Source organism: Artemia franciscana, chromosome 13 (assembly GCF_032884065.1).
Source record: "Artemia franciscana chromosome 13, ASM3288406v1, whole genome shotgun sequence".
Lineage (NCBI taxonomy): Eukaryota > Metazoa > Arthropoda > Branchiopoda > Anostraca > Artemiidae > Artemia > Artemia franciscana.
In genome coordinates, this window is record NC_088875.1 from 802,819 (window position 1) to 828,972 (window position 26,154).

Sequence of the window (26,154 nt, forward strand, 5' to 3'; positions counted from 1 at the left end):
TTTCTTCGAGCTTTGTGCAAAAAAGAGTTCTGAACATTTTGAACCACATATTTGATTCAAAGAAATGTATTTTCATCGGGCTTTTTGCAAAACATTCGAGCGGAGCAAATAAAATACAAAAATTTTAGTCTAAAAATTTTAAGTCATAAAAATTATAACTCCAGAAACATCAAAGTCCAGAAAAGTGAGGGGGGGACAAAAGTTGGGGGAGGGAATATTGGTGGTCTCTTGGAGGTGGGACAAGGATGATCATAAATTTTCACTAAAAAAATGTCATAGCAATTGATTCTTTGGGGAATGTAAGGTCACCGGTTTACTTTACCCAAGTGCGTGTCATAAGAAAAAAGGGATCGCTTTTTGATTCATTAAAATTCGGTTCGTATTATAAAATGCGCCTGGTTTAGTTCACTTTGTTAATCATGCCTAGGCATGTATATGTAAATGGGATGTCGGCTGGATTATGCTGGTGATGTATCTCTTGTACTATACTCATGTAAGTAGGTCATTGCTCTAATTTTGTGCTAATACGGTATGTCGGCTGGATTATGCTGGTGATGTATCTCTTGTACTATACTCATGTAAGTAGGTCATTGCTCTAATTTTGTGCTAATACGGTTTTGCTTATGAGATAAGTATGGGGCGTAGAGACCCGTCTCTACTTACGTATAAAAAAAAAAAACATAATTCAGAAGGACTTCTTGACATTTCTCTTAAGCTCACGATCTGAGAGGCAATGTCGAGCAAGCAATGCAAGCTCTTTGGCTTTCAAAAGTTTGCAATGAATGGATTATAAAATAATAAGTAAAAAATATTCATGTAATAAATATTAATGATGAATACGAGCTAGCAAAAATCCCTTGTAGGTCTAAAGTGGAACCAAAAATGGATTTGCTCATAGACTGGTGCCCCTGCTCTCAGTGTTGTATGGACCGCAACTTTGCCGTTGCATAAAATTTTATGGATAGGAAGATGTGCAGCCAATCTCCGTTACCGGAGGCTGTACAAACTTCACATCGTTGAATTGGACTCTGTTAAACAAAAACAAATGCTTTTGCACTATCAGAAAAGTAACTGGTTTTTCTATCATAGAATTTGAAATGTTCGTAATAGAGTTGGGTGAAGGAGTGGCATGTCAAGCTGTTTTGACAACTGATTTCTGTACTGAATTGGTAGTAATTGCAGTATTTGTTCGATTTCTGATCATTGCTGTTTGTCTAGAATGACAAATAGACTATGCCAATTAAAATTGCGACGTATGCCATTTTGTAACTTTTCAGGAGAGCAAAAAACGGAAAGAAGTTTGTCGGCTTTGGTCGCTCTGAAGGATGAGGCTAATGGAGATAAAGGGACCGAATGCCAGGTCCCCATGTTATACCTCCATAAGATAATGCTCTTCCTTTGTTCTGAATTGCAACAGGGCCTGATAAAAAAGTGACTTATGCCACATAGAGGCTTAAGTCTCTTTTAGTGTTCCTAACAGTACGACATAAGACAATTCTGACTGTTCCATTCGATTCCTCGTGCTGAGTTTACATTTGATTCATACACAAATGCTTTATCGATCAAAATGACATCTGTCGCACTTTTGATTATCACAACCGAAGTAGTTTATGATTTGGAATCTGAATAAATCTCCTTAAAAACAGGCAATTTGACAATTATTATTGTCTGACACCCCCCCCCCTGATTTCTAAATTTCCATTTGGGTTAAATTTTATCTTGTTACAGTTACGAAAAATTCCTGGGAACAGTAATTTCATTCTCGAAGGAGGTATACTTCTATTTCTAATGAAATGATTGCAACCGCTCCTGTTGTTGATTGGTTGAACTTATTTGCAACAACCAAAACCATCTATCTTTCTTAGTTCACTCGTTAGAAGACTCGTGTCATACACAAATGTGAAAAGATCTATGACAGATTACCGTATAAATGATGTTCCAACTCTAAAAATAAACTCATTTCCGCCAAATTGAAATCTATATCATTTTTTTGTTCTGTTTTGAATTTAATTGCAAGACTAATGAGGGCATACCCCACACCCCTATTTGTTTTTAGCTGGTTACGTCTATAATTTAATGATCGGTAATTAGAAACTTGTTTCTATGGAAGGCTGGCATTTTTACTAAACATTGGCAGGTGTTTTGTTTTTTTATATCCATATTTCTAAGAAAGTACAATGAAATATGAAATATAAGTAAAGTGGTCTAGGCAAAGTATACGTAGTCGCAAACTACGGCATTGTTCTGCTGGACAGTTGTCGGCGTAGTTATAGTGTTATTTATATAGTATACTAGCTGTTGGGGTGGCGCTTCGCGCCACCCCAACACCTAGTTGGTGGGGGCGCTTCGCGCCCCCCCCCCCAAGCCCCCCCGCGCGCGTAAGTTGTTACGCGCCATAATAGTTACGCGCCATTGTAGTTGTGTCCCTATGTCCCACCTGTGAATATAGATATATATATATATATATATATATATATATATATATATATATATATATATATATATATATATATATATATATATATATATATATATGGTTTTAACTACGTAAAACTTGCGAATATACAACATTCTTTGCTGTCCCATTGTCTTTGCATATAAATAGATTGTCAGGTTTACCGACTCTTGAACATGCAACATATAATGGTCCATGGGAAAACAATCTGTATTCAGATCTATACCTCATGATTCTAATGATTGCCCTTGAGCTTTGTTGATGGTGATTGCTAATCGACCATTCCCTGTCCCGGTCGTCATTTATATCCCCCTGTTTCCCCCGGTGTCCCCGTTGTAGTTGTGTCCCTGTGTCCCGGTCGTCATTTATATTCCCTGTGTCCCGGTCGTCATTTGTATCCCGGTGTCCCGGTCTGTATATACATTCGTTTTTTAGTTTTGTTTTTCTCCTTTATTTTTTTCCTTTTTTTTTCTTTTTTAGTTTATTTAGATTTTTAGATTTTTTAGTTTTTTTATTAGTTTTTAGTTGTTTTTTTTCTTTTTAGTTTTTTTGTAGTTTTTACCTTCTTTTTAGTTTTGTTAGTTTTTTTTTTTACTTATGTCCTGGTCGTCATTTATACTCCCTGTGTCCCGGTGCTTTGTTGATTGCTAATCGAACATTCCTTTTGTCCTGGTCGCTTTCTCTTTGAGTGTCGTCATTTATTTTTTTCTTTTTTAGTTCTTTTAGTTTTTACCTTTTTTATTTTTTTTTAGTTTTTTAGATGAAAATTTTTTTTAGTTTTTTCCTTTTTTTCTTTTTAGTTTTTTATTGGTTTTTACCTTTATTTTAGCTTATTTTTCAGTTTTTTCCTTTTTTTTAGTTTTTTTTTATTTTTTATTTTTTTTAGTTTTTTACCTTTTTTTAGTTTTTTTAGTTTTTTAGCTTTTTTACTTTTTTTATTAGTTTTTAGTTTTTTTTGTAGTTTTTGCCTTTTTTTAAGTTTTGTTTTCTCCTTTATTTTTTTCCTTTTTTTTCTTTTTTAGTTTATTTAGATTTTTAGATTTTTTAGTTTTTTTATTAGTTTTTAGTTTTTTTTTCTTTTTAGTTTTTTTGTAGTTTTTACCTTCTTTTTAGTTTCGTTAGTTTTTTTTTTACTTATGTCCTGGTCGTCATTTATACTCCCTGTGTCCCGGTGCTTTGTTGATTGCTAATCGAACATTCCTTTTGTCCTGGTCGCTTTCTCTTTGAGTGTCGTCATTTATTTTTTTCTTTTTTAGTTCTTTTAGTTTTTACCTTTTTAAGTTTTTTTTAGTTTTTTAGATGAAAATTTTTTTTAGTTTTTTCCTTTTTTTCTTTTTAGTTTTTTATTGGTTTTTACCTTTATTTTAGCTTATTTTTCAGTTTTTTTCCTTTTTTTTAGTTTTTTTTTATTTTTTATTTTTTTTAGTTTTTTACCTTTTTTATTTTTTTTAGTTTTTTTAGTTTTTTAGCTTTTTTACTTTTTTTTATTAGTTTTTAGTTTTTTTTGTAGTTTTTGCCTTTTTTTAGTTTTTTCAGTTTTTTTTTTAGTTTTTTATTGGTTTTTACCTTTATTTTAGCTTATTTTTCAGTTTTTTCCTTTTTTTAGTTTTTTTTAGTTTTTAGTTTTTTTAGTTTTTTACCTTTTTTTAGTTTTTTTATTTTTTTTAGTTTTTTAGCTTTTTTATTTTTTTTATTAGTTTTTAGTTTTTTTTTGTAGTTTTTGCCTTTTTTTTGGTTTTTTTAGTTTTTTAGTTTTTTTATTAGTTTTTAGTTTTTTTTGTAGTTTTTGCCTTTTTTTAGTTTTTTTAGTTTTTTAGCTTTTTTATTTTTTTTTAATAGTTTTTAGTTTTTTTGTAGTTTTTGCCTTTTTTTAGTTTTTTCAGTTTTGACGTCACCTGATCCAGTTTTTTCAGGTGACGTCACCTGATCCACAGATCCACACACAGACAACTTATTTTTATATATATAGATATATATATATATATATATATATATATATATATATATATATATATATATATATATATATATATATATATATATATATATATATATATATATATATATATATATATATATATATATATATATATATATATATATATATATATATATATATATATATATATGTATATATATATGTATATATATATATATATATATATATATATATATATATATATGTATATATATATGTCTATATATATATATATATATATATATATATATATATATATATATATATATATATATATATATATATATATATATATATATATATATATATATTTAAATATTATATATTATTTATTTATAAATTACATAGTTGTAGTTATATTTGGATTTTTCTCTTTTTTCGTTATGCGTAAAGTCCTTTTTCTTGGAACTCATCTGGTATTCCTCGCTTTCTCTATTTATGGGTAATTCCTACGCGGTAAAAATTTTGTTTCTTTGGGAAAAAATCATGTTTTTGATAATCCACTGGTATACAATTGCTAAAAACCAATTATTTATTCTAATCAACAATTGTCAAACTAAGTGTCAATATATTTCAAGGAAATCAGACTTTATAAAGATCAGCTTCCGTAACAGTCATTCTAATCGTAGTAAGCATCTATTATTCTTTTGTTTATGATGTTTATTATTTATTATGTTTGTTTTTTTATTTTTTACGATTTGCTTCTATTTTTCTTTTGTTTATGATGTTCATTATTTATTGTGTTTGTTTATTTTTATTGTTTACGATTTGCTTCTATTCTTCTTTTGTTTATGATGTTTATTATTTATTGTGTTTCTTTATTTTTATTGTTTACGATTTGCTTAGGTCTATTGTTAAGGTTGAAAATGTGTTTTGCAGTAAAATGAACCTTTTACTTGTGTTATCTAGGGAAAGGACGTTTGCAGGGGGGGGGGGGGGAATGATAAAAACGCTTTTGTGTTTCATAATTTGAATTAAAAATCCTTTAAAAAATCGGTAAAAGATGGGATTTCCGGAGGGGTTAAGCCCCTCCCCATCCCCGAGTTTACTTCCTTTGTCTATGGGCTCCATTGACCTCCCAACCACTCTATCCTTCTTTAAACATCAAGAACCAAAGGGAAATAGCTGATAAAATTGTTATTTTATTTAAAATGTGGAAAAAAACTGAGCACATATTATCAAACTATATTCCAGCAAGGTTGTATCAACTGTATTCAACAGTTTCTTAAGCGAAATAGGATTCCCAGGATCCCTTACAGTTTCTCTTTAGCTTAGGCTAAAAGTTCTGGAAAAAGGATCCCTTGGAAAAAGTATAGTTAAACAGTTCGTCGTAACAAACTGTAAGCAAGTAGTCACTCTGTCCATTAGCCTTGTAACCAAAACTCTCTAACGGAATTGTGATAACAATAAATACATAAAAAAAAAAGTGATTCAATGTTACCTATGAAAAATGAAGAGCCTTAAAAAATTTTCTCACTTTCGAAAAAGAGGGGAAACACCCCCAGATAAGTCAAGCGATCTTAATGAGTACCACACCATCAGATTGAGAATATCAGAGAAATCTGCTGTAAAGGTTTCAAGGTCCTTTCTACAAAAATGTGGGATTCTGTTTTTTTTTTTTTTTTTTTTTTTTTTTTTTTTTTTTTTTTTTTTTTTTTTTTTTTTTTTTTTTTGCAAGAAGAAAGATCACGGATGCTTGTTCTTTTGTTTTTTTTTTTTGTTTTTTTTTTTTTCAGGAGCGGTCCTATCGAACTGATGGTCTTAGAAAATTGGCAGAGGGCGTATTTGAATGGCAATCAAAAGCTTTCGTGCCCTTTTTAGATGAACGAAAAGATTGGAGGGCAACTAGCCCCCCCACCTCACACGCACATTTGTGCCTCAAAGACATCCTATCAAAATTGTGAGATTGCCATTTGATTAAGCATAGTTGAAAGATCCAATAACTATGCTTGTAGTTATGGCCTTACCGGCCATAGTCCCTGGGTACAGGGCTACGCATTTTGCCCGTTGTTCACTTATAGTGGTTGTTATTGGAAAATATATGGAAATTCTTCGGGCGAAATTTCTCACGGAGGGGGAAGAAGGTTGCCCGATATGGTTTAAAGTACGGTCAGGAATTCCCCGATATGGTTTGAAGTACGGTCAGGGATTCTTCAGCTGAAAGTAAGGAGCAACACTAAAGCTCAAAACGAACCTAAATTATTACGTTTCTGAGGGGTGCTGCTTCTTCCTAAACCCTTGCTCTTTACGCTACAGTTTGACTTTTTGTCATAATCCTTTAAGAAAGACTGCTCAAACACGAGGCCTGGTGAATTTTGAATAGGAAACATTCTTAAAGAACTTTAAAACTTCAGCATAAAGAGCGAGAGTTGAGGAAGGGACACTTCCCCTTGGGTATGGAATAACTTCTGTTCGTTTTAAGTTCTAAGATTGCTTCCCGGTTAAAAAAAAAGCTTTTTTATTTAATTATTATACAAAACGATCGCTCTTCTGTTATTAAAAACTTCCTGCTTATGTGTGCTAGAATGAATATACTAAATGTCCCGAAACGTGGTAGGAGAAAGACTAAAGTCCTTCATGAAGCTTGGGTAAGATTTTTCTCGAAAAGCCTGAAAAAAGAAAAAAATTTTGAGCCTATTGAGTGAGCAATTTGTCTCACCCTCTATTAGAAAGCAAGTGTCGAGATTGGGAAAGAATATTTATCGTAAAAGAGGAAAAATAAGAAAGAGAAAGTCTAATGGGAAGACAAACAATTTTTTTAGTAGACGAGTATCAAAAAAGAGAAAAAATTTAAGTATTTCTATTATGGTTGTACCCGACTTGTGACTTCTGTTCTTCTTTCTTTAATTCTGCTTAGAATCACAACATGTGTGAAAAGACCTTGTGTGTTACAAATAAGGAAATTGATACGCTACTAGCGTAGAGATAGATACGACTTGTCACGTATTGTATAGTAAGGCGCTTCTTAATTGGCGAAACACGAGGGAAGAGCCGCACACACTGACAAGAGCAGGTGCAGGTTAGGAGGCAAATATGGTAGGGGTAACGGCATGACTGGGGGCACAGGTTCACAAGGGGTCGCCCACATCCTGTTACCTGGTGTACATCTTGGAGCGTCATGTGTGTCGCATAGTACTGCCACGCTAGGCACATGCTAACTAGTGCATTCGAATTCCGAAAGTTGGTGACACCTCGTAAGCTCATTTAAATCTGGGTAGAAAATTGCACAATAAAAACATGTTGATTTGTGTTGAAAGTCTGGGTTTTATAAGTGCAATCATAGAGAATTTTAATAATAGTGGGCAATCTTCAGTTTTTTAGTTTTAAATAGGAGAGCATGGAAAGGATCAATTCTCAACTGGCATGCTTCTGACAATGTGACTGACGAATCATTCCGGAATCACTTCCCAGCAGCATCAGGCTATCCGCCAGGGGAATTTTTTTTACAGCCTCCTTAAATTCTCATAATTAAACGCGTGCATTCCCCCTTAAACGCGTGCATTTATTCTAGTTTCCATCATTCCTGTGCAAACGTTTTAATTAAACTTCAGGGTAGCAACAATAATGAATTTGCTTGTAGATGCCGCCCGTGTATGCCTTAGATGCTTCAGACCCAGATAAATGGAACGAAGAAGTTCGTGACAGGGCTTTCTCCATCCTAGATGCCCACTTGAAAGGCGAACCGTCCCCAGTTGCCCCATTGCCGGTTGAAGAATCAAAAAGAGAGGAACGAAAAGCATTCAGGTAAAAAATAAAGATTTATATTTTTTAACATTGTGTCCCATAGGACCTCTGGGGACTGGTAGGGAGTGACTTAGATCTGACCCCCCCCTTGAAAACAAGAAAGAATTTTGAATGTATCAAAAGAGGAAAATTGTAACTTCTCTACTTCATCCTTCGTAAAGTTCGTATATTTTTCAAAATTTGTCTCAAGTTCATGGAAGCAGCTGTGGGTAAGTTGGGCAAGAATCCCTTAACTCTGAAATTTATTGAATTTACCCTTGCTAACTTTTTTTGCGCTGATTAATCCATTGCCCCAGGATGAAATTTAACAGCAAGGGGGGAATCATGCACATGTACGGGGAGACGGTTCTTGGGGTTCGTGCTAATCTTATGATCTTAGTATTTTTATTTTGTTCACCTAATAGTTTTTACTATCTTTTTCCATTGTTCCATTGTTGGCGTATTTCGAATTTCCTTACAGACCCCCATCCCGAAATGGCTTAAAGCGTGTACACTTTAGTAAATTCATTTTCGATGACGAAATTTCTCTTCGTTTTTTTACGTTCCATCGAAGATTGTCTGTCCTAAACTAGTTACCCATTCTTCTTGTCCTGGATGTGTATTCGTCCAAACACATATTTGAGCCCCCCCCCCCCCCCATAATTAACTCCTCTACTCTGGTTTGATGAAAGACCTTCATGTTCGTTTATGGTGCGAGGATTTTCCCTTACTTGACAGAGGGTGTATTCATACTATGAAGTGTACGCGAACAAAGACGTGTGCTATATGTCAACGTAAGTGACAGTTGTCTGTGCCTGCTTAGGATTTGACTGAAAAGATTTCCTCTGTCTCGCAGTCTTTTTTTATTATTTCCGGAGTAAGAAGTCGTGTAATGTTTACTAACATCTCCCAGGCAATAAGTAGGGATATGGATTTTCTTCGAACTTAGAATCTTGAGTCATGATGGAAATCCAGCCACGGAATACGAAATTTAACATATTAATAAGATTAAATGACTCAAGGCATATTGTTGAAGTGTTTTAGAAGGGTGGATGTTTTTCAACGTTCTTGTGTAATTAAGTTTTTTCTGTTTATTATTCTAAGAATCTGGAAATAATTTGTAGACGATAAGAATAGTATAAAGTGCAAATTTGTCAAAATTTCTATTTGCGCTACGAAATTTAACGTCTTCCTAATCTTCCTCAATTTTAACATCATCTCTCTCCGTAAATACTCCCTCTGAAACAAGTTATTTCAGATCCATCTATTCACCGGGCCAGAATTAAAAGGTTGCTTGGATTTTTTCTTTGAGAAGGATCTAAATTTTCTTAACAAATACTAAAACTTTCCTTTCTTCAACAATTCTCAACTAATATTCAACCAATTTTCAATCTAAAAACTATGTTCAATCAATATCAAAAATGTAGTTCGGTAGACGGAAGGAACTGAATCTCGTCTTAAGAGTGATAACAAAATGTCGTCTTTCGTTGATATGTTAAAACCAGAGGTGAGCTCAAAAATATGACACCAAAATTGCAGAGTGAACTTAAACTTTAAACCACATAGAGATACAAGAACTGTTTAAAAAGTTCCGTATAAAATCTCTCACGTGAGAGCGAATAAGTTAAAATGGGATAAGTTAATCACATTGTTTCTTAAGCGTATGTCACAAAATAACACCTATTGACCCTGTCTTTTCAAAACCTGATTCCTACTCTTGTGTAAGATATTCAATCGTAAGCCAAAAAGTAAATTACATTTGATTTCCTATTAGAATCCTTCCATTCTTTTTGTTCCAAGTTTAGCACCTCTTATTATAGTATAATAATTTTCTCTGAGTACTCTGGGGGTCATTTTTCTCTTACCCATTTAGATTGGATTTCTCAGCCATCAAGTGCTAGAAAGGTGAATCTTTATCCAATGATTTAATTTGTAGAGGTGATTTGATTTTTAAGAGATAGAGAGATAGTGAATAATAACTACAATTTTTCTCTCTTTCTTTTTCTCCCTATTGCACAAACTATGCAAAAAAAGGTTCAAGATGGATGGAAAATGGATCATGTCAAGAATACCTGTTGTTATCTATTTATTGTTATAAAATAAACTCTTTCTTTCTTTAGTACAAAAGCTATACAAAACATAAGCTTAAAATGGATAGGAAACGTCATGGTCATTAAAATGTCATAATTTTCTCGCCCTCGCCTATTTTGTATAAAATAATATCTCGTACTCTCCTTCTACTTCTGTATTTCTTTCTTCTCCTTCTTTCTGTCTTTCTTTAGAACTAAAATTATGCAAAAAATTGAAACGGATAGAAAACGTCAACGTCATAAAAATGTCAAAGTTGTCCTCACGTTCACCTATTTTTATAAAATAAGATCTCTCTCTCCCTCTGCTCTTCTGTATCTCTCTCTCTCTCCCTTTCTCTCTCTTTATCTTTCCCTGCCTGTTCGTTGTTTTTGTTTCACTAAAAAAAGTGTTTTTTGTTGCATAGCCTACGAAAGTATTAAGATATTCGAACTTAAAACGTACAGAAATGGTCCCATAATTGTATCAATACCTCTCACTTTACCCTTGCGTGATAATAGTTGCAGTGGTAGCTGCAACTTAGTAAAGAGCAAATCACAGCCCATTGTAACCAAAAGTTAAAAAAAAACGCGTCTAGAAAAAACTCTTTAGTGAAAAAATTGTCATCTGACGGTGACTCCTAGAAAATGACGTCAGATCAAAAAGAAAAATGTACCATTGGAATCAGCATAGTCGAAAACCTGGTGAAGGAAAATTTCAGTCCTTCTCCTTGAACAACAAGGAAAATGACTTTTTTGCTGGGGCAGAGCTAAAAAACTAATAGTTCATTTGAACGGAAATTAAATTTTCTAGTGTCCTTTTTAAGTGACCAAAAAGATTGCAGGACAACTGGCCCCCTTCCCATGAAGTCATCAAATCAAAATTTTGATATAGCCATTTTGTTCAACATAATTCAAAGATCCAATTTCTATGGTTTTGTGTCGGACGTATCGCTATCACGTGTATCGGTTTGGGCGTATTGGCATCGTAGGTATCTTAGACATATTTTTAATAGCTCATATAAAAGATATTGCTAATATCTACGTCTTTTCTATAAATTCCACCGTCAGCAAGTTCCAAATAAAAATGGCACTTTTGGTACCATGTCTCGAGTGGAAAATCTGGGGCTAATGGGCTACCAGAACCTCTTAGAGTGATGTTTAATGGCTCGTTTGAAAGCTATTGCTCATATCTATGTGATTGTTTCAATTCTACCATCCGAAAATGTGATATAGCACTAAAAACAACACCTCTGGTGTCACTTCTTAAGCAGAAAAGCTTGGAAGCATAAAACGATATCGTCATTGTAATAATTACGGTCTAAAACCCTTAACCGGAGGGTTACAAGAACACCTCTCATATGTTCCTCCTCCAAGCCCCCTTAATAAGCTATGCAATTAAGGTAAAAACATCAAATATATCAAATTCAATTATTAGAGGCGTGTTTCTGTTAGCACTGCATTGGACTTCAAATTAGAGTGTATTGTGTTCGAATCCTGCTTTTTTTTTCTTTTTCTTATTATGGTTTTCTTTATGATCATTTTCAGATTATTTCACCGTTTTTATAAATCCGGTGCACTCATTTTATAAAGCAGTTCAAGGAAAGGTATTGTATCAAGCATTTTGATTTAAAAGGGAAAAGAGGTCAGCCAGTTCATGGTTTGAAACGACATTCTTAGTCGATCACTAAATCCATACCCCAAAGAATGGCGTATTTTTTTTAAATCCTGTGGGGGGGGGCAAAGTTGGAGCCAATTTTCCTAAATCAAGTGAAAATGACAGAGAAAATTGAAAAACGAGCCATATAGTAATAAAAAAAAGGTAAAGTTGTATTAAAGAAAACTGACCTATTTCTGTAGATGCTTAAATTATGCAGGCTTATTTTAGTTCTGAAAACACTTTTGGAAAAACTAAATTTCATCATGGGGGGGTTGAACTGGGGTTTGGGGGAAAATTAATGCCTGGGTGGGGCAGTTTCCCTCTCTGTCCCGTAGAAAATTGCAGCCCTGACCTCAACCCCTTGCCACTTAGTTGTTGGAGAAGTGTAGGGATGTGGTTCTGGAACCACTCAAAGTTGTATATTAAAAGAAGGATTAGGGTTCTTATTGTTATATTTTGAAATGAAAACAAACTTGTCTTATAATACTATTTATCGCACCTACACAAAAAAATGATCTTTTATTGAAATTTCGCTTCATTTCTAAGTAATGAATGGCTTTTCCATTTAGGGACAGGTCGAATAACTCCCTAAATCTAAAGCCACATTTCTGAAGTTTTTCCGAGGGAAGTAAAGAGCGAAGTTGAAACTTAAAACAAACAAAAATCATTATTTCACAGCCTATTTAACATATATCAATAAAACTATGTCAAATTAATCAACTGGTGATATTTCTCTATGTTTGTAGGATTACAAAAAACTAGCGCTTTACTGAAAACATTAGCTCGGTTCACAATGAGCTAAGTTCAATGATTGTCTGTCGTTTTGGATCTGAAACGGACATGTCATGATTATTTTGTAGACAAGTTTGAAGTGAAGTGAAGTGAAGTTTGATTTGTATCACAACTTTAAGTTCACCGTTTTATAGAGAGAAATAACTGGATTTCCAGAGTTCATATTATGGTTGATAAGTTCTTCGTTTCGAGTAATGCTAGGTGAGACCAAGATGTTACCTGGTTAATCCGTTATTTTTTATGCTGTTTAATGATTTTAATTATTATTTTTATACCTAAGTTTTTAAGATAATTTAATTGTATACTGAAAGTTACTGATATCACAGCTCCTGTAAAAATATGAAAAGCGTTATAGTTTTTTGTTATTAGTTTGTTGTTATGAGGCTACGTACTTACTTTTGACTCCTAAATCAATATTTTTGTTTCTTATGTTTGGCTTTTGTGTTTTCAGTAAAGCGCTTGTTTTCTGTAATCCTACAAACTTAGGGAAAAATTACCAGTTGATTTATTTGCGATAGTTTTTTTGATATATATTAAATAGGATGTGAAGATATAATTTTTGTTCGTTTTAAGTTTCAACTTCGCTCTTTACTTCGCTCGGAAAAACTTAGTTTTTATGGCATTTGGTATTAACCAAGTGACATATAGCAGTCGCCAATTCTGTCGGTCTGTCGGTCTGTCTGTCGGTCTGTCGGTCCCGGTTTTGCTACTTTAGGCACTTCCAGGTAAGCTAGGACGATGAAATTTGGCAAGCGTATCAGGGACCGGACCAGATTAAATTAGAAATAGTCGTTTTCCCGATTTGACCATCTGGGGGGGAGTTGGGGGCCCGGTTAATTCGCAAAAAATAGAAAAAATGAAGTATTTTTAACTTATCAGCGGGTATTTGGATCTTAATGAAATTTGATGTTTGGAATGATATTGTGTCTTAGAGCTCTTATTTTAAATCCCGACCGGATCTGATGACATTGGGGGGAGTCGGAGGGGGAAAACCTAAAGTCCCGGTTTTGCTACTTTAGGCACTTCCAGGTAAGCTAGGACGATGAAATTTGGCAAGCGTATCAGGGACCGGACCAGATTAAATTAGAAATAGTCGTTTTCCCGATTTGACCATCTGGGGGGGAGTAGGGGCCGGTAAATTCGGAAAAATAGAAAAAATGAAGTATTTTTAACTTATGAGCGGGTGATTGGATCTTAATGAAATTTGATGTTTGGAATGATATTGTGTCTCAGAGCTCTTATTTTAAATCCTGACTGGGTCTGATGACATTGGGGGGAGTTGGAGGGGGGAAACCTAAAATCTTGGAAAACACTTAGAGTAGAGGGATCGGGATGAAACTTGATGGGAAAAATAAGCGCAAGTCCCAGATACATGATTGACATAATCGGAACTTATTTGTTCTCTTTGGGGTAGTTGGGGGGGGGGGTAAGTCTTAAAAATTAGAAAAATGAGGTATTTTCAACTTACGAACGGGTGATCGGATCTCAATGAAATTTGATGTTTAGAAGGATATCGTGTCTTAGAGCTCTTATTTTAAATCCCGACCAGATCTGGTGATGGGGGCGGGGAGTTGGGAGGGGGAACCTAAAACTTGGAAAACACTTAGAGTGGAGGGATCGGGATGAAACATGGTGGAAAAAATAAACACAAGTCCTAGATAGATGATTGACATAAACGGAACGATCCGCTCTCTTTTGGGTATTTGGGGGGGGGGGGTTAATTCTGAAAAATTAGAAAAAATGAGGTATTTTTAACTTACGAACGGGTGATTGGATCTCCATGAAATTTGATTTTTAGAAGGATATCGTGGCTCAAAGCTCTTATTTTAAATCCTGACTGGATCTGGTGACATTGGGGGAAGTTTGGGGTGGGGAGACCTAAAATGATGGGAAACGCTTAGATTGGAGGGATTGGGATGAAACTTGGTTGGAAAAATAAGCAAAAGTCTTGCATACGTAATTTACATAATTGGAACGGATCCGCTCAATTGCGGGGGGGGGGTTAATTCTGAAAAATAAGAAAAATAACGTATTTTTAACTTACGAAGGAGTGATCGGATCTTCATGAAACTTCATATTTAGAAGGACCTCGTAACTCTGATATCTTATTTTAAATCTCAACCGGATCAAACGTAATTGGGGGGGGGGGCAGTTGGGGGGACCGGAAATCTTAGAAAATACTTAAAGCGATGAGATCAGGATGAAACTGGATGGGAAGAATAGAAACCTGTCTAAGATACGTGACTGACATAACTGGACCGGATCTGCTCTCTTTGGTGGAATTGGGAGGGGGGAGGTAATTTTGAAAATTGAGGTATTTGTAACTTACGAAAGGGTGACCAGATCTTAATGAAATTTGATGTTTAGAAGGATCTTGTGCTATAAAGTTTAACTTTAGTTTCTGACCTTCTCACAAGTGCCAAATGAGCTCTTGGCTCTTGGCTCTTCCGACCTCGTACCATATGAGCTCTCGGCTCTTCCGACCTCGTCCAAATGAGCTCTTGGCTCTTCCGACCTCGTACCATATGAGCTCTCGGCTCTTCCGACCTCGTCACAAGTGCCATATGAGCTCTTAGCTCTTGTTATAAATTATACTTACTAGTGAGAAGCATTTCATGTTGTTTTTCAAGGGAATCGGAATCAAAAATTGAACAGATTGTTACCAAGTATCTAAATTTATCTTTTTTTTCTATTTTTATGTCCTTTTTCTTTTCCTTTTTTTCTTCATTTTTTTGTGAATCTTTTCTTGGTATAATTTTGTATTGATTTTGGTTGGTTATGTGAAAAGCTATAGATCCTTATATAGGGCTATGTGTTGTTTATCTGTTTAGTTTTTGCCAGAAATGATAAATTTCGTTCTATCCTTATTCCTTTTCGGGTAGCCAAAAATAGAGCCTGTTTACACGCTATAATTACCAGCAAAATAGTAAGATATTGTATTTGCATGTTAAGAAATTGTGAGTAAGTAGTCACTCTGGTCTTGTCCTAGTTAAAGATTTGGTACCTTAATTAGTGATAAGGAAAGTTTTGAAGAGATGGGGAGAACATTTTGAGAATGTGCTATACTGTGATAAACTCGTAGGAAATGATATAGAAAAGAATGAATATATTTTCGACAATTTGAAAGTGAACGAAAATTTATTTTGCGAGAAAGATGTAGAGACAGTACTAAAAGAGTTGAAAATTAGTAAGACTTCGGGTTTTGATAGCGTAATAAATGGGTTTCTTAAATATGGTGATTTTGTAGTTAGAGATAAATTATTTGAGGTTGTGAAAAAAATTTTGTTAAAGGGGAAGTACGTAGTGATTTTTCGGAAGCTTTAATTAAAACCCATTGCGCGAAAGATGATAAGAGTAGGTATGGTAATTACAGAGGCATAAGCTTAATTACTATAGGAAACAAATTACCTAGCATGATGGCACATATTAGACTAATAGATTGTGTAGGTAAAGTTCTAAAGAAGAACAATGTGGTTTGAGGAAGAGGAAAGGATGTCTTGATCATATTTTCACTCTGAAATTTGTAATTGGGCAATGTCTGAATTGTCAAGCCCCTTTAGTCCTTACTTTTATAGATTTCGAACAGGTTTTTAATTCAGTTAATTGGACAGCTTTAATGATGGTCTCATCCATGTATGGTATTTTGATAATTGCTACCATTCCTGATCAGCTAGAATGCATTTTTGGGGAGGGGGCAATGTTTTTTCACTTGCCAGGTTTTTTAAATACGTCTTTTAGTTTTCGGTTCCTATGGCCCGACGTTCGTTTCTTACCAGGTTGCGGCTATCGCTGCAACCACGATACCTGCGCATTAAAGTGATTAGTTCTATCTATGAGACCAATATTGTGGTAGTTGAGGTAGGAAATGAGATCAGTCGTTGGTTCAGAGTGGAACCAGGAGTCAGGCAGGGTTGTGTTCTATCCCCGTTGACAGGGCCGTATCCAGGATTTTTGTTTGGGAGAGTTAATTCTCGGGGGCGGGGGAATACAATTTTAAACGCATAAAAAAAGATGTTTTTATGCATTTTTGTTACGTTTTTACGAGTCGGACAAAATTTCGCGTCTCCTATCCCCTGGATGCGGCCTTGCCTATTTATATGCATTAGTTTGACGGACTCCATCCCAAGAAGCACGGCAAAGGCTATAGGAAGAAATAGTATCACGTTGGAAGGTAAAACTCTCCTAGACTTAGATTATGGGGATGATTTGAACCAGATACAACGCTTGTGAAATGAACAAATTTTTGGAGGTTTTGAGATATTAGGGTGCAAAAAAAGGTTTGAAAAATGATTAATATTAGGGATAAATTAGAGTTAAGAGGTGTTGATAAACAACGAGAAAATTGATCATTTGTTTAGCTTCACTTGTCCGGTTAGTATTATTAGTAAAGATGGTGACTGCAGTGCAAGTTACTTGCGTGTTATACCGACCACACTTTGTTCTTGATCTGTAATGAAACCGAGGAATTGACGAAGTGCATACTAGGTACTCGTTTGGTACTCGCGCGCCCAACAATTAAATTGTACGAAAAATATGGTTCGATTCCACTTCCTACAGTTATAATGAAAGAAAGATTAAGACGGTTTTTACGGATGAAGAATGGCAGATTACCAATGATTGGGCTTTCTGGCCATTTATCTAGGGCCACACGGAAATCAGATCGTACCTGAATGGGTGGGAAAAGGTCATAACAAAGGATTGAAAGGAACTTGGAACTTCACAGGAAGGAATAAAGAGTGAAGCTTTGAATAGAGTCTGGTCGAGGATGGTTGTATATAGCTGTGCTGGCCTCATGCAGCTTGATGCTGCTCTCAGCTGTTTGTAGTTGTAGTAGTAGTAATAAGTAGCTATCATCAGGAATTGGCTTCTATTACTCAGTGTTTGCTATTGTTATAGTTTTTACAAAAAAATAATGAAGTTTATTACATCCTTATCCGTTGATTACCAAAAATGAGCTTTTTTCAATTTTATATTACAATCAGCTGCACGAATTGGATTCTATCAATAAAAAAGAAAATTTTCATTTTTTTTTTTTTTTTTCTTTTTTTCTTATCCTATTTGAAGGTCCGATAGCTAAGGGAAAATCGTCTTATGCATCTTCAGTAACCACTTTCAAATCATGAAAAGATATTTGAAGTTTCCCTTTCAGAGTTCATCCGAAATTAAAATTTAATAATTTAAATTAAAATTCAAGTTAAACTAAAATGTTATAAATTTTCTGCTTTTTTGGATTGTCTCCTATACCATTTGAAGGTTAAATAACTAAGCCAAGGCCGTCTCATACATTTCCAGTAACTACTTTCATATTGCAAAAAGGTATATCAAATATTCCCTTTATTACGTTTCTAAATGCCATTTGTTTTTGTTTTTTTCAACTTTTAAATCGTCACTTGCGCCGTTTGATAGCCTGAAACCTTAGTTGCTGTTTTGTTGCAATATCCTCTATCTCCTTAAAAATTATGAAATCGTTTCTAAGATTTCCCTATTACCTGAAGTTATACTCTGAGAAAACTATGGAAAAAGTTTTTTAGTGTACAGAATTTATTACCGACTCTTAAGATTCCTGAAAATTTCCCTTGGGAAAAGTTTTCCTAAGATCAGGGAAACAATGAAAAAGGGGGATTGATTTATATTATTTATTTTCCTTTTTATTTGCAAGAAATAGCTGAGTGAAATAAATATATGCTAGATTTATAGTTATTTCTGGGTTTCAGCAGGATAAACAAATTCTTTATTGATGGGAGTAGGGGAGTATCGACCTTTCAGTACTCCAGAAAGTTTGAAAAAAATTAATGAAGCATATGCCCACTTTTTGCCACCACCTTGCTATTACAACGAGCTTGGACTTGACAGGTTTTTGCACTGAATCAGTACTTAGCTGGTTTTTACGCTGTCATTATCCATTTTTTTATGTGTACCGCAACAAAGAAGCTGTCATTCCCTCGGATTGTTTAAAATATTGAGTGTTGTAAAAGTATGTTTGTATAATTGTATAAAATGTACAATATTGTGTATAAAAGTATTTGCTCCCGAGAAAGAAGCAAAGGGTTAATTTTTGCAATTTTTTATTGATGGGTATATGAAATAGCGACTATTTTCAGAAAGTTTGAAAAAAAGTTTATTTGAATTTGTATTGTTAAAATAATGGGGGAAGATGCAGTTTAAGATTCATTGTGATTCCTTTTGCCGTTTTTTTTTTAAAGTTTTGAAAATCTACTTTTAGGTGTTCCAAACTGATTAAATTACGTTCATCCTCGTCTTAGGCCCCATAAAAACACTATTAAAAAGACAATTGGCAAAACTTGGTAGAAACTGGGAACGAATTGAAATCATTAAATGTAAAAAAAAAACATAGAGAAAGATTCAGAAAATTGTACATTTTTGTTTTTCCCAGCTATTGTTGTAATTTATCTTCTTTGTTATTGTTTCTTTCCTTTCATTTTTTTGCCACTATACTGTTTTTACAACTGTATATTTTTACAATCGTGTATGGTGGGTATAAAGTAAATAATTTTTGTGTTACACCTTTTTTTTTTAGACAAAGGTGAACAAGTATGGTTTTTGGTGGTTGGTTGTTTAGCTTTTAGGTTTTTATTGTTTGCTTTTAGCCTGGTTGTTAGCTACAGTGTATTATGTTTCTTTTTGTCTTTTCTGTATATTTACGATGTATAAAAAGGTAAGGCTTTTCTGTATATTTACGATTTATTAAAAGGTAACCTTCAAAAAAGTTTTAATGAAGAAATGAAGAAAAAATGTCTTCCCTGGCAAAATACAAATTGTGTCAACCGTCAAATTGAATAAAATTTTGTGTTTACGACACAGCTTAATTTACGTTTTGTCCGCTGTATAATTATTTTGTAAGTTGTGCAAGCATAACGACTCTTCTTTTATTTATTAGCCTTAACGTAAAATATTTGTGCAAAGCGCCTGGGTTTTAAAGAGTCTGGGCCCCGAGACCTGATAATATATATATATATATATATATATATATATATATATATATATATATATATATATATATATATATATATATATATATATATATATATATATATATATATATATATATATGTATGTATGTAAGTATGTATGAATGTATATATGTCTTGACATATCTATAGGCTAAGATTTATTGTCAAGATGCTTTTTTTCGTGATAGATTAAATTAAAAAAGGAGATTTTCTTAATTGAAAGTAACGAGCAACATTAAAACTCAGAACGAACATAAATTATACCGTATATGAAGGGGCTTTGTCCCTCCTCAATACATTGCTCTATACGTCAAAGCTTTTAGCACTTTTAAAAAAGCTTCATATTCTAATTAGTAGGCTGCTGTGTTTCAGTAGCCGTTCTTAAAAAATAGGGACTTACGGTCGAACTTTACATGAAGGGGATAACAGCAACCCCTTCATATACAGTATTTACTGTTTGTTTTGAGTTTTAATGTTGCTCCTTACTTTCACTTTAAAACAAACTTTTTGTTTAATTTCTAATCGATTATGCAGGTGAATCGGGCTTATCCTCAATGAAATAGCTTTCCTCATGGGAAACTCCTCCGTCGAAATTTCTTTCTACTCAAAATATACTCCCTCTCCCGTGAAATTCCCTCCAGATACTTTCATCCACGCTGAAAATCCCCCCTCCCCGTAAAATTTCTTATGGACGATTCAGCCAAAAAAATTCTCCTTATTTTGCATACTTTCATCTGAAAAAGACTTGAATTTCTAATCGTTTTCTCGTTCACTTTGGAGATCCCCCTTCCGTGGAATTTTTTTCCCGGAAATCCAAACACGCTGAAAATAGCCCCCGGAAATTTCCCCTGGAACGTCTCCGCATGCAAAATTGAGTTGTCAAAGAGAAAATAAGACAATTAAAAGTAGTTTCGTATAGGAACTCTTTCAAGTCCCCAAGTGTAAAATTTTTCCTGTGAAATTCACCCCACCGGAAGTTCCCCTCCCAAGAAAAATTCTCACTATGAAAACCCTCCCCAAGGAGAACTCCCCCTCCCCCGAAAAAATGTCTATACTTCCTAATAACAAATACTACTCGTAAACAATGGACAAATTCCATAAATTACAGTCCTTTCTCCACGGGCTTTGGGCGGTCATTTTACCCCTAAAGACATAATTATTGGATCTTTCAACTATACTAAATAAAATGGCTATCTCAAAATGTTGATTGAATAATTTGGGGGGGGGGCTTGGGGGATAGTTGCCAATTCATTTTTGTCACTTAAAAAGGGGACTAGAACTTGCAAATTCCCCTACTTGTGCATATACTAGTAAATAATTAAATATTATTGATAAGAATCAGACAAGCTAGTCAAATATAAATTATAGTGAAGCTTGAGTCGAAAACATAAAAAAACCTTCCTGGCTTCCAAGAGAAATTCAATTACATTAATTATGCTGTATATCTACTATATATAGTGTTAGTGTCGGTAAGGCACAGAGAAAGCACGTTTATTGTGGGTTTATTGTGGGTATTAATGCAGCAAAGGTATAAAACGAACACCAAGCCCGGCTGACTAATAGGACACCGTAGTACACTCCCATTATTGAGGTCGTTGGTTCGAGCCTGATTTAAGGCTTTTTGTTTTTAGAATTTTTTTGGGTAAAATTTGCTTTTCTTTAGGAACAGAGGAGGGGGAATCGATATTAGACTTCGACAAGATGACTCAGATTTTGTATCGGGGGGAGGGGGCAATTTTTCTCCGGTCCTCATATGTTTGCGCCATGTTTTTTATGCCTATCCTTCCATAGTCCTCATTTGTAGTTTATTTATGTTTTATTTCAGGTGTTCAACGTGTAGCAAGGTTTTGATTGGTGAAAGGCAATGGGTTGCACACACAAAGAGTCGGGTTCACCAGAAACTGAAAGCTAAACAAAGAAAAAAGGATAGAAAAGGAGATCCTGAAGAAAAGACGCAAATAGAGAAGTGACACAAAAATTCATATTTCAGCATCGAAATAAATTGATCTTTTTTTATCTTTTCGTTTTTAATAACTTCAGGTTTTTATAGAGTAAATTTGTTTTCCCATTTTTCAAATACGACTTTACTGTTTTTGTCACATATATAGAATCTTTGTTCCCATGTGTTTGAATGGTAATATTTAAGAATAAAGCAACCTGCCTACTTTCTGAAAAATTTTATATTGAATTCAATTAAACTTAGAATTACAATGGAAATCTAGCTTTTGATGAACGATAAGCTTGTTTTCAATTTTTACTATTTTGCCGAATGACGCTAAAATTTCAGTGACAGTATATTAATTTATACAGTTAATTACAAAAACTGTTAAAATACAGTCGATTTTTTACTAAATTTTCGGTTAAATTTCTTTCCTATTGAGAAAGATATAAAATTCAAACTTAATTTTTTTTTTAATTGTTGAACTCTTACGGTTTTTAGTATCGTGTTTTTTTTTTTTTTTTTTTTTTTTTTTTTTTTTTTTTTTTTTTTTTTTTTTTTTTTTGCTCCTTTTCTTACACTTGAAGCAAGGTAAAATAGCCATTTTTGTCACAAATTTTTGCCATTTATTTGAATAATTAATAATTTAAAACAGAACAATGCAACTATCCAAAGCTTTCTAGGTTAAATGCAAATAATCTCTCTCTGCTTCGATGAAAATTAAAATAAAACAGGTTTCTGAATCTTCTTTGCAAGCTATCCTCCCTTCCCATCTCACATGATTTAAATTCCTATATATTAAACTAAGTATTTGCAAATTTGATTAAAACAAAATTCAGTGTAGGGTATAGGCTACGTGTTGTTTGAATAAGATAGCTCATACAGGTCATCTAAAAAATAAAAGAGGGCAGTAGTATTAAGTGTAGATGTAAATGAATATTAATTAAGATAAAGAGAGCAGTAAAGAATAGCAGTTAAATGAACAGAAAATAGTGTTCAACTTAGTGATTTTTTTTTCAACGTCATTTGCAAAAACAAAGCAGGTTTCGACATCATACAATAATGTATATGGCATTTTGCCCTGGTCCAAATATATGTACTTGTCGGTTATATAATACGCATTCGAGGAGTGAAGTTTGATTATTGCTAATGAAACAAAATATGATGAGAATACAGAAGTTTAGAAACAAATTTGGGCTATATATTTGCACATTAGGGGGTAGGGTAAAGCATATCATATATTAAATAAGCAACCTAACATAACAAAAATACCAACTAAAAATAAAATATAGCTACAATTTGTTTTCCAACCAAGCCAAAGCTAATTGTCTAGTATAAAAAAGTTGCTTGACCAGTCTCTTGTCTCGTGTTCGCATCATTCTCGATCAAAATTCTCGAATGTGTATTATATAACCGACAAGTTCGTAAATATCTTAAAGGATATCAAAATATCGTACTGTCGGCGGAATCACTGGATGTGTCTCTTTGTTTGGCCATGTTCGAAACAAAATATGTTCGCCCTCATTTTCTACATAATTATGTAACGTCAAACTGCCATGACTCAAACTTCTTGTTTGCAAGGGATCAAAATTATGAAAAACGTTTATTTTTGAACCACCATTTTTAAGTTTTCCAGCTTATTCGGACCAATCCAAGGAAGTAATGATTTACCAGGAAAGATAAAATCAAACATAAATTAAGACGTATTTGCTAGGCAGGTGGTCCTGCTAGGGTGACTTGTTTTCCGAGGGCTTTACCGGGGAGGGGTGATAGTGCATTTTTGGTTCATAATTTTGATTTTAGTGAAGGAAGGGATTGTTGAATAATTTTAGGATGGAACAGGTTTAACCATTGATCCCCTAAGCCTTTTATTTTCAGCAAATGTGTTGTATGTCGAATCGGCATCTGTGCGAAAAAGTTTAAATTTTACTATTTCCCGTCAGATTTCATATTTTTCTGAAGGTTCAAATGAATGGCTATGCTGGAACATAGTCATCATGCTTAGCCTAGTGTAGGTTTATCTTAAAGCGATCTGCTATATTTTACAAATTTATAGATTAAATACAATTAACATTTTCCCCCATTGATTTTCTTTTTTTATTCTTTTGTTAATTTGTTATAGTTTTTCCTGGAATTCACATTGCTCGTATTCGCGTGCTATTCTTCCTATTCGCTTCCAATTCGTGCTATTTTACAAAGACTAAAATTAGTGTCTATTAATATTGAAATACCTCTGTCATTCCTTTTTATGGCACTTGGTATTAACCAAGTGACATCGCAAATCTTGAAAAAGCGATCGCAAATTCTGTCGGTCTGTCGGTCCCGGCTTTGCTACTTTAGGCACTTCCAGGTCAGCTAGGACGATGAAATTTGGCAGGCGTATCAGAAACCGGACCAGATTAAATTAGAAATAGTCGTTTTCCCGATTTGACCATCTGGGTGGGAGTGGGGAGCCGGTTAATTCAGAAAAAAAAGAAAAAATGAAGTATTTTTAACTTACGAACGGGTGATGGGATCTTAATGAAATTTGATGTTTGGAAGGATATCGTGTCTCAGAGCTTTTATTTTAAATACCGACCAAATCCGGTAGCCTTGGGGGGAGTTGGAGGGGGGAACCTAAAATCTTGGACAACGCTTAGAGTGGAGGGATCGGGATGAAACTTGGTGGGAAAAATAAGCAGAAGTCTACGTGATAGATACGTGATTGACATAGCCGGCATGGATCTGCTCTGTTTGGGGGATTTTTTTTTTTTGGGGGGGGGGTTAGTTCTGAAAAATTAGAAAAAAAGAGGTATTTTCAACTTAAGAAGGAGTGATCGGATCATTTTCAGTAATGAAATCATTCAGTAATGAATCATTCAGTAATGATTCAGTAATGAAATTTCATATTTAGAAGGACCTCGCAACTCAGATCTCTTACTTTAAATCCCGACCGGATCCAGAGTCATTAAGGGGGGAGGGGGAACCGGGAATCTTGGAACACTTAAAGCGGAGAGATCAGGATGAAACTTGGTTGGAAGAATAAAAACAAGTACAGGATACGTGATTGGCATAACCGGAATGGATCCGCTCTGGAGCCGGTGACATATGGGGGAGTTGTGGGGGGAACCTAAAATCTTGGAAAACGCTTAGAGTGGAGGGATTGGGATGAAACTTGGTGGGGAAAATAAGCAGAAGTCCTTGATACCTGATTGACATAACCGGAATGGATCCGCTCTATTTGGGGAAGTTGGGGGGGGGGGTTAATTCTGAAAAATTAGAAAAAATTAGGTATTTTTAACTTACGAAGGAGTGATCGTATCTTAATGAAATTTCATGTTTAGATGGACCTCGTAACTCAGATCTATTATTTTAAATCCCGACCGGATCCAGTGTCATTGGGGGGGGGCGGAAATCTTGGCAAACACTTAAAGCGGAGAGATTAGGATGAAACTTGGTGGGAGGAATAAAAACATGTCTAAGATACGTGACTGACGTAACCGGACTGGATCTGCCCTCTTTGGTGGAGTTGGGGGGGAGGGAGTAAATTGGAAAAATTAGAAGGGATATTGTTCTTCTTTAAAAAAAAAATGCAAGCAATTTTATTTCCCAAAAATCATGAAAGTACTTGAGTTCTCCTGTTTACTTTTACCATTGCCTACCACCGTACCTGAATGGGGGTGGGGAGAGGAAATAGCCAAGATTTGTTCCAAACGTACTTGTATGGGATATGATTTTTTTTTTTTCCTCTGCATCACATATCAGTCAGAAGATATTCAATAGGACTCTCATTAAATAATTAATATTGAGGAAACAATTCTAGGTCTAAAACTCCATTGTTATTTATCAGCTTTCAAATTTATTTTAAAAACACCTTGATAATTATAATCACTTATAGAAATAATTAAGTAAAAAATGGTTGTTCCGTAATCAAAATAATGAGAAATATATTTAGAAAATAATTACAAATATAGGATAATTAGAAATAATTAAAATCACTCGCGATAAAAATCTTCTTGTTTAAAATAAACGGTGAAAATCAAGCGAATGAACTAACACTTTTGTTTTACAAAAATTAGTTAAGGAGTCCTTTTAGAATCATCGAATAAATGACTGGATTGCAGCCCCCTCCCCCTAAAACTCAATATTTTTAGTTTGTTTAACTAGCCCCTGCAGTCCAAAGTAAAGTCCTGTGCATCACTCTAGCGGGTCGTTATTTTTAAAAGCGTTCTTATATAAATAAAAAGTAGGGGAGAGGGGACAATTTTTGAAATAAAATAAGCTCCATTAGCTCTAACTAAAAAATCACCGTATATAATTTTTCATTTAAGTAATATATACAAAAATGAAGTTAAGTTACGTAGATTCATTTGCATGATTTGTTCCTGGTAAGTATGTTTTGCTGTTTCAATAAAACCTTTATTTTCGCTTTCAAAACTCGTCGCTATCAGGTATTGTTTTTGTACATTTCTGTCAGTCTTGATAAATATAATCTATATTTTGTGGATAACTACTGCTTGGATAATCGATAGAGCGGTGGTGGATCCAGGATTTTAGGAAGAGGGAGGTTGATTATCTTGTTTTCGACTTA

At 34.1% G+C, this 26,154-nt stretch overlaps 1 protein-coding gene across 1 annotated transcript in view; it reads left to right on the top strand.

Moving 5' to 3' along the window:
- LOC136034358 (tRNA dimethylallyltransferase-like) overlaps positions 1-21,722 on the top strand; it is a 172,372-nt gene extending 150,650 nt beyond the window's left edge. The window contains exons 8-9 of the mRNA XM_065715492.1: positions 8,014-8,177; positions 21,471-21,722. Coding sequence (XP_065571564.1) covers positions 8,014-8,177; positions 21,471-21,615 — 309 coding nt within the window. The 3' untranslated portion in view covers positions 21,616-21,722. The remainder of the gene's footprint in view (positions 1-8,013; positions 8,178-21,470) is intronic.
- Positions 21,723-26,154: the final 4,432 nt, after the last annotated feature.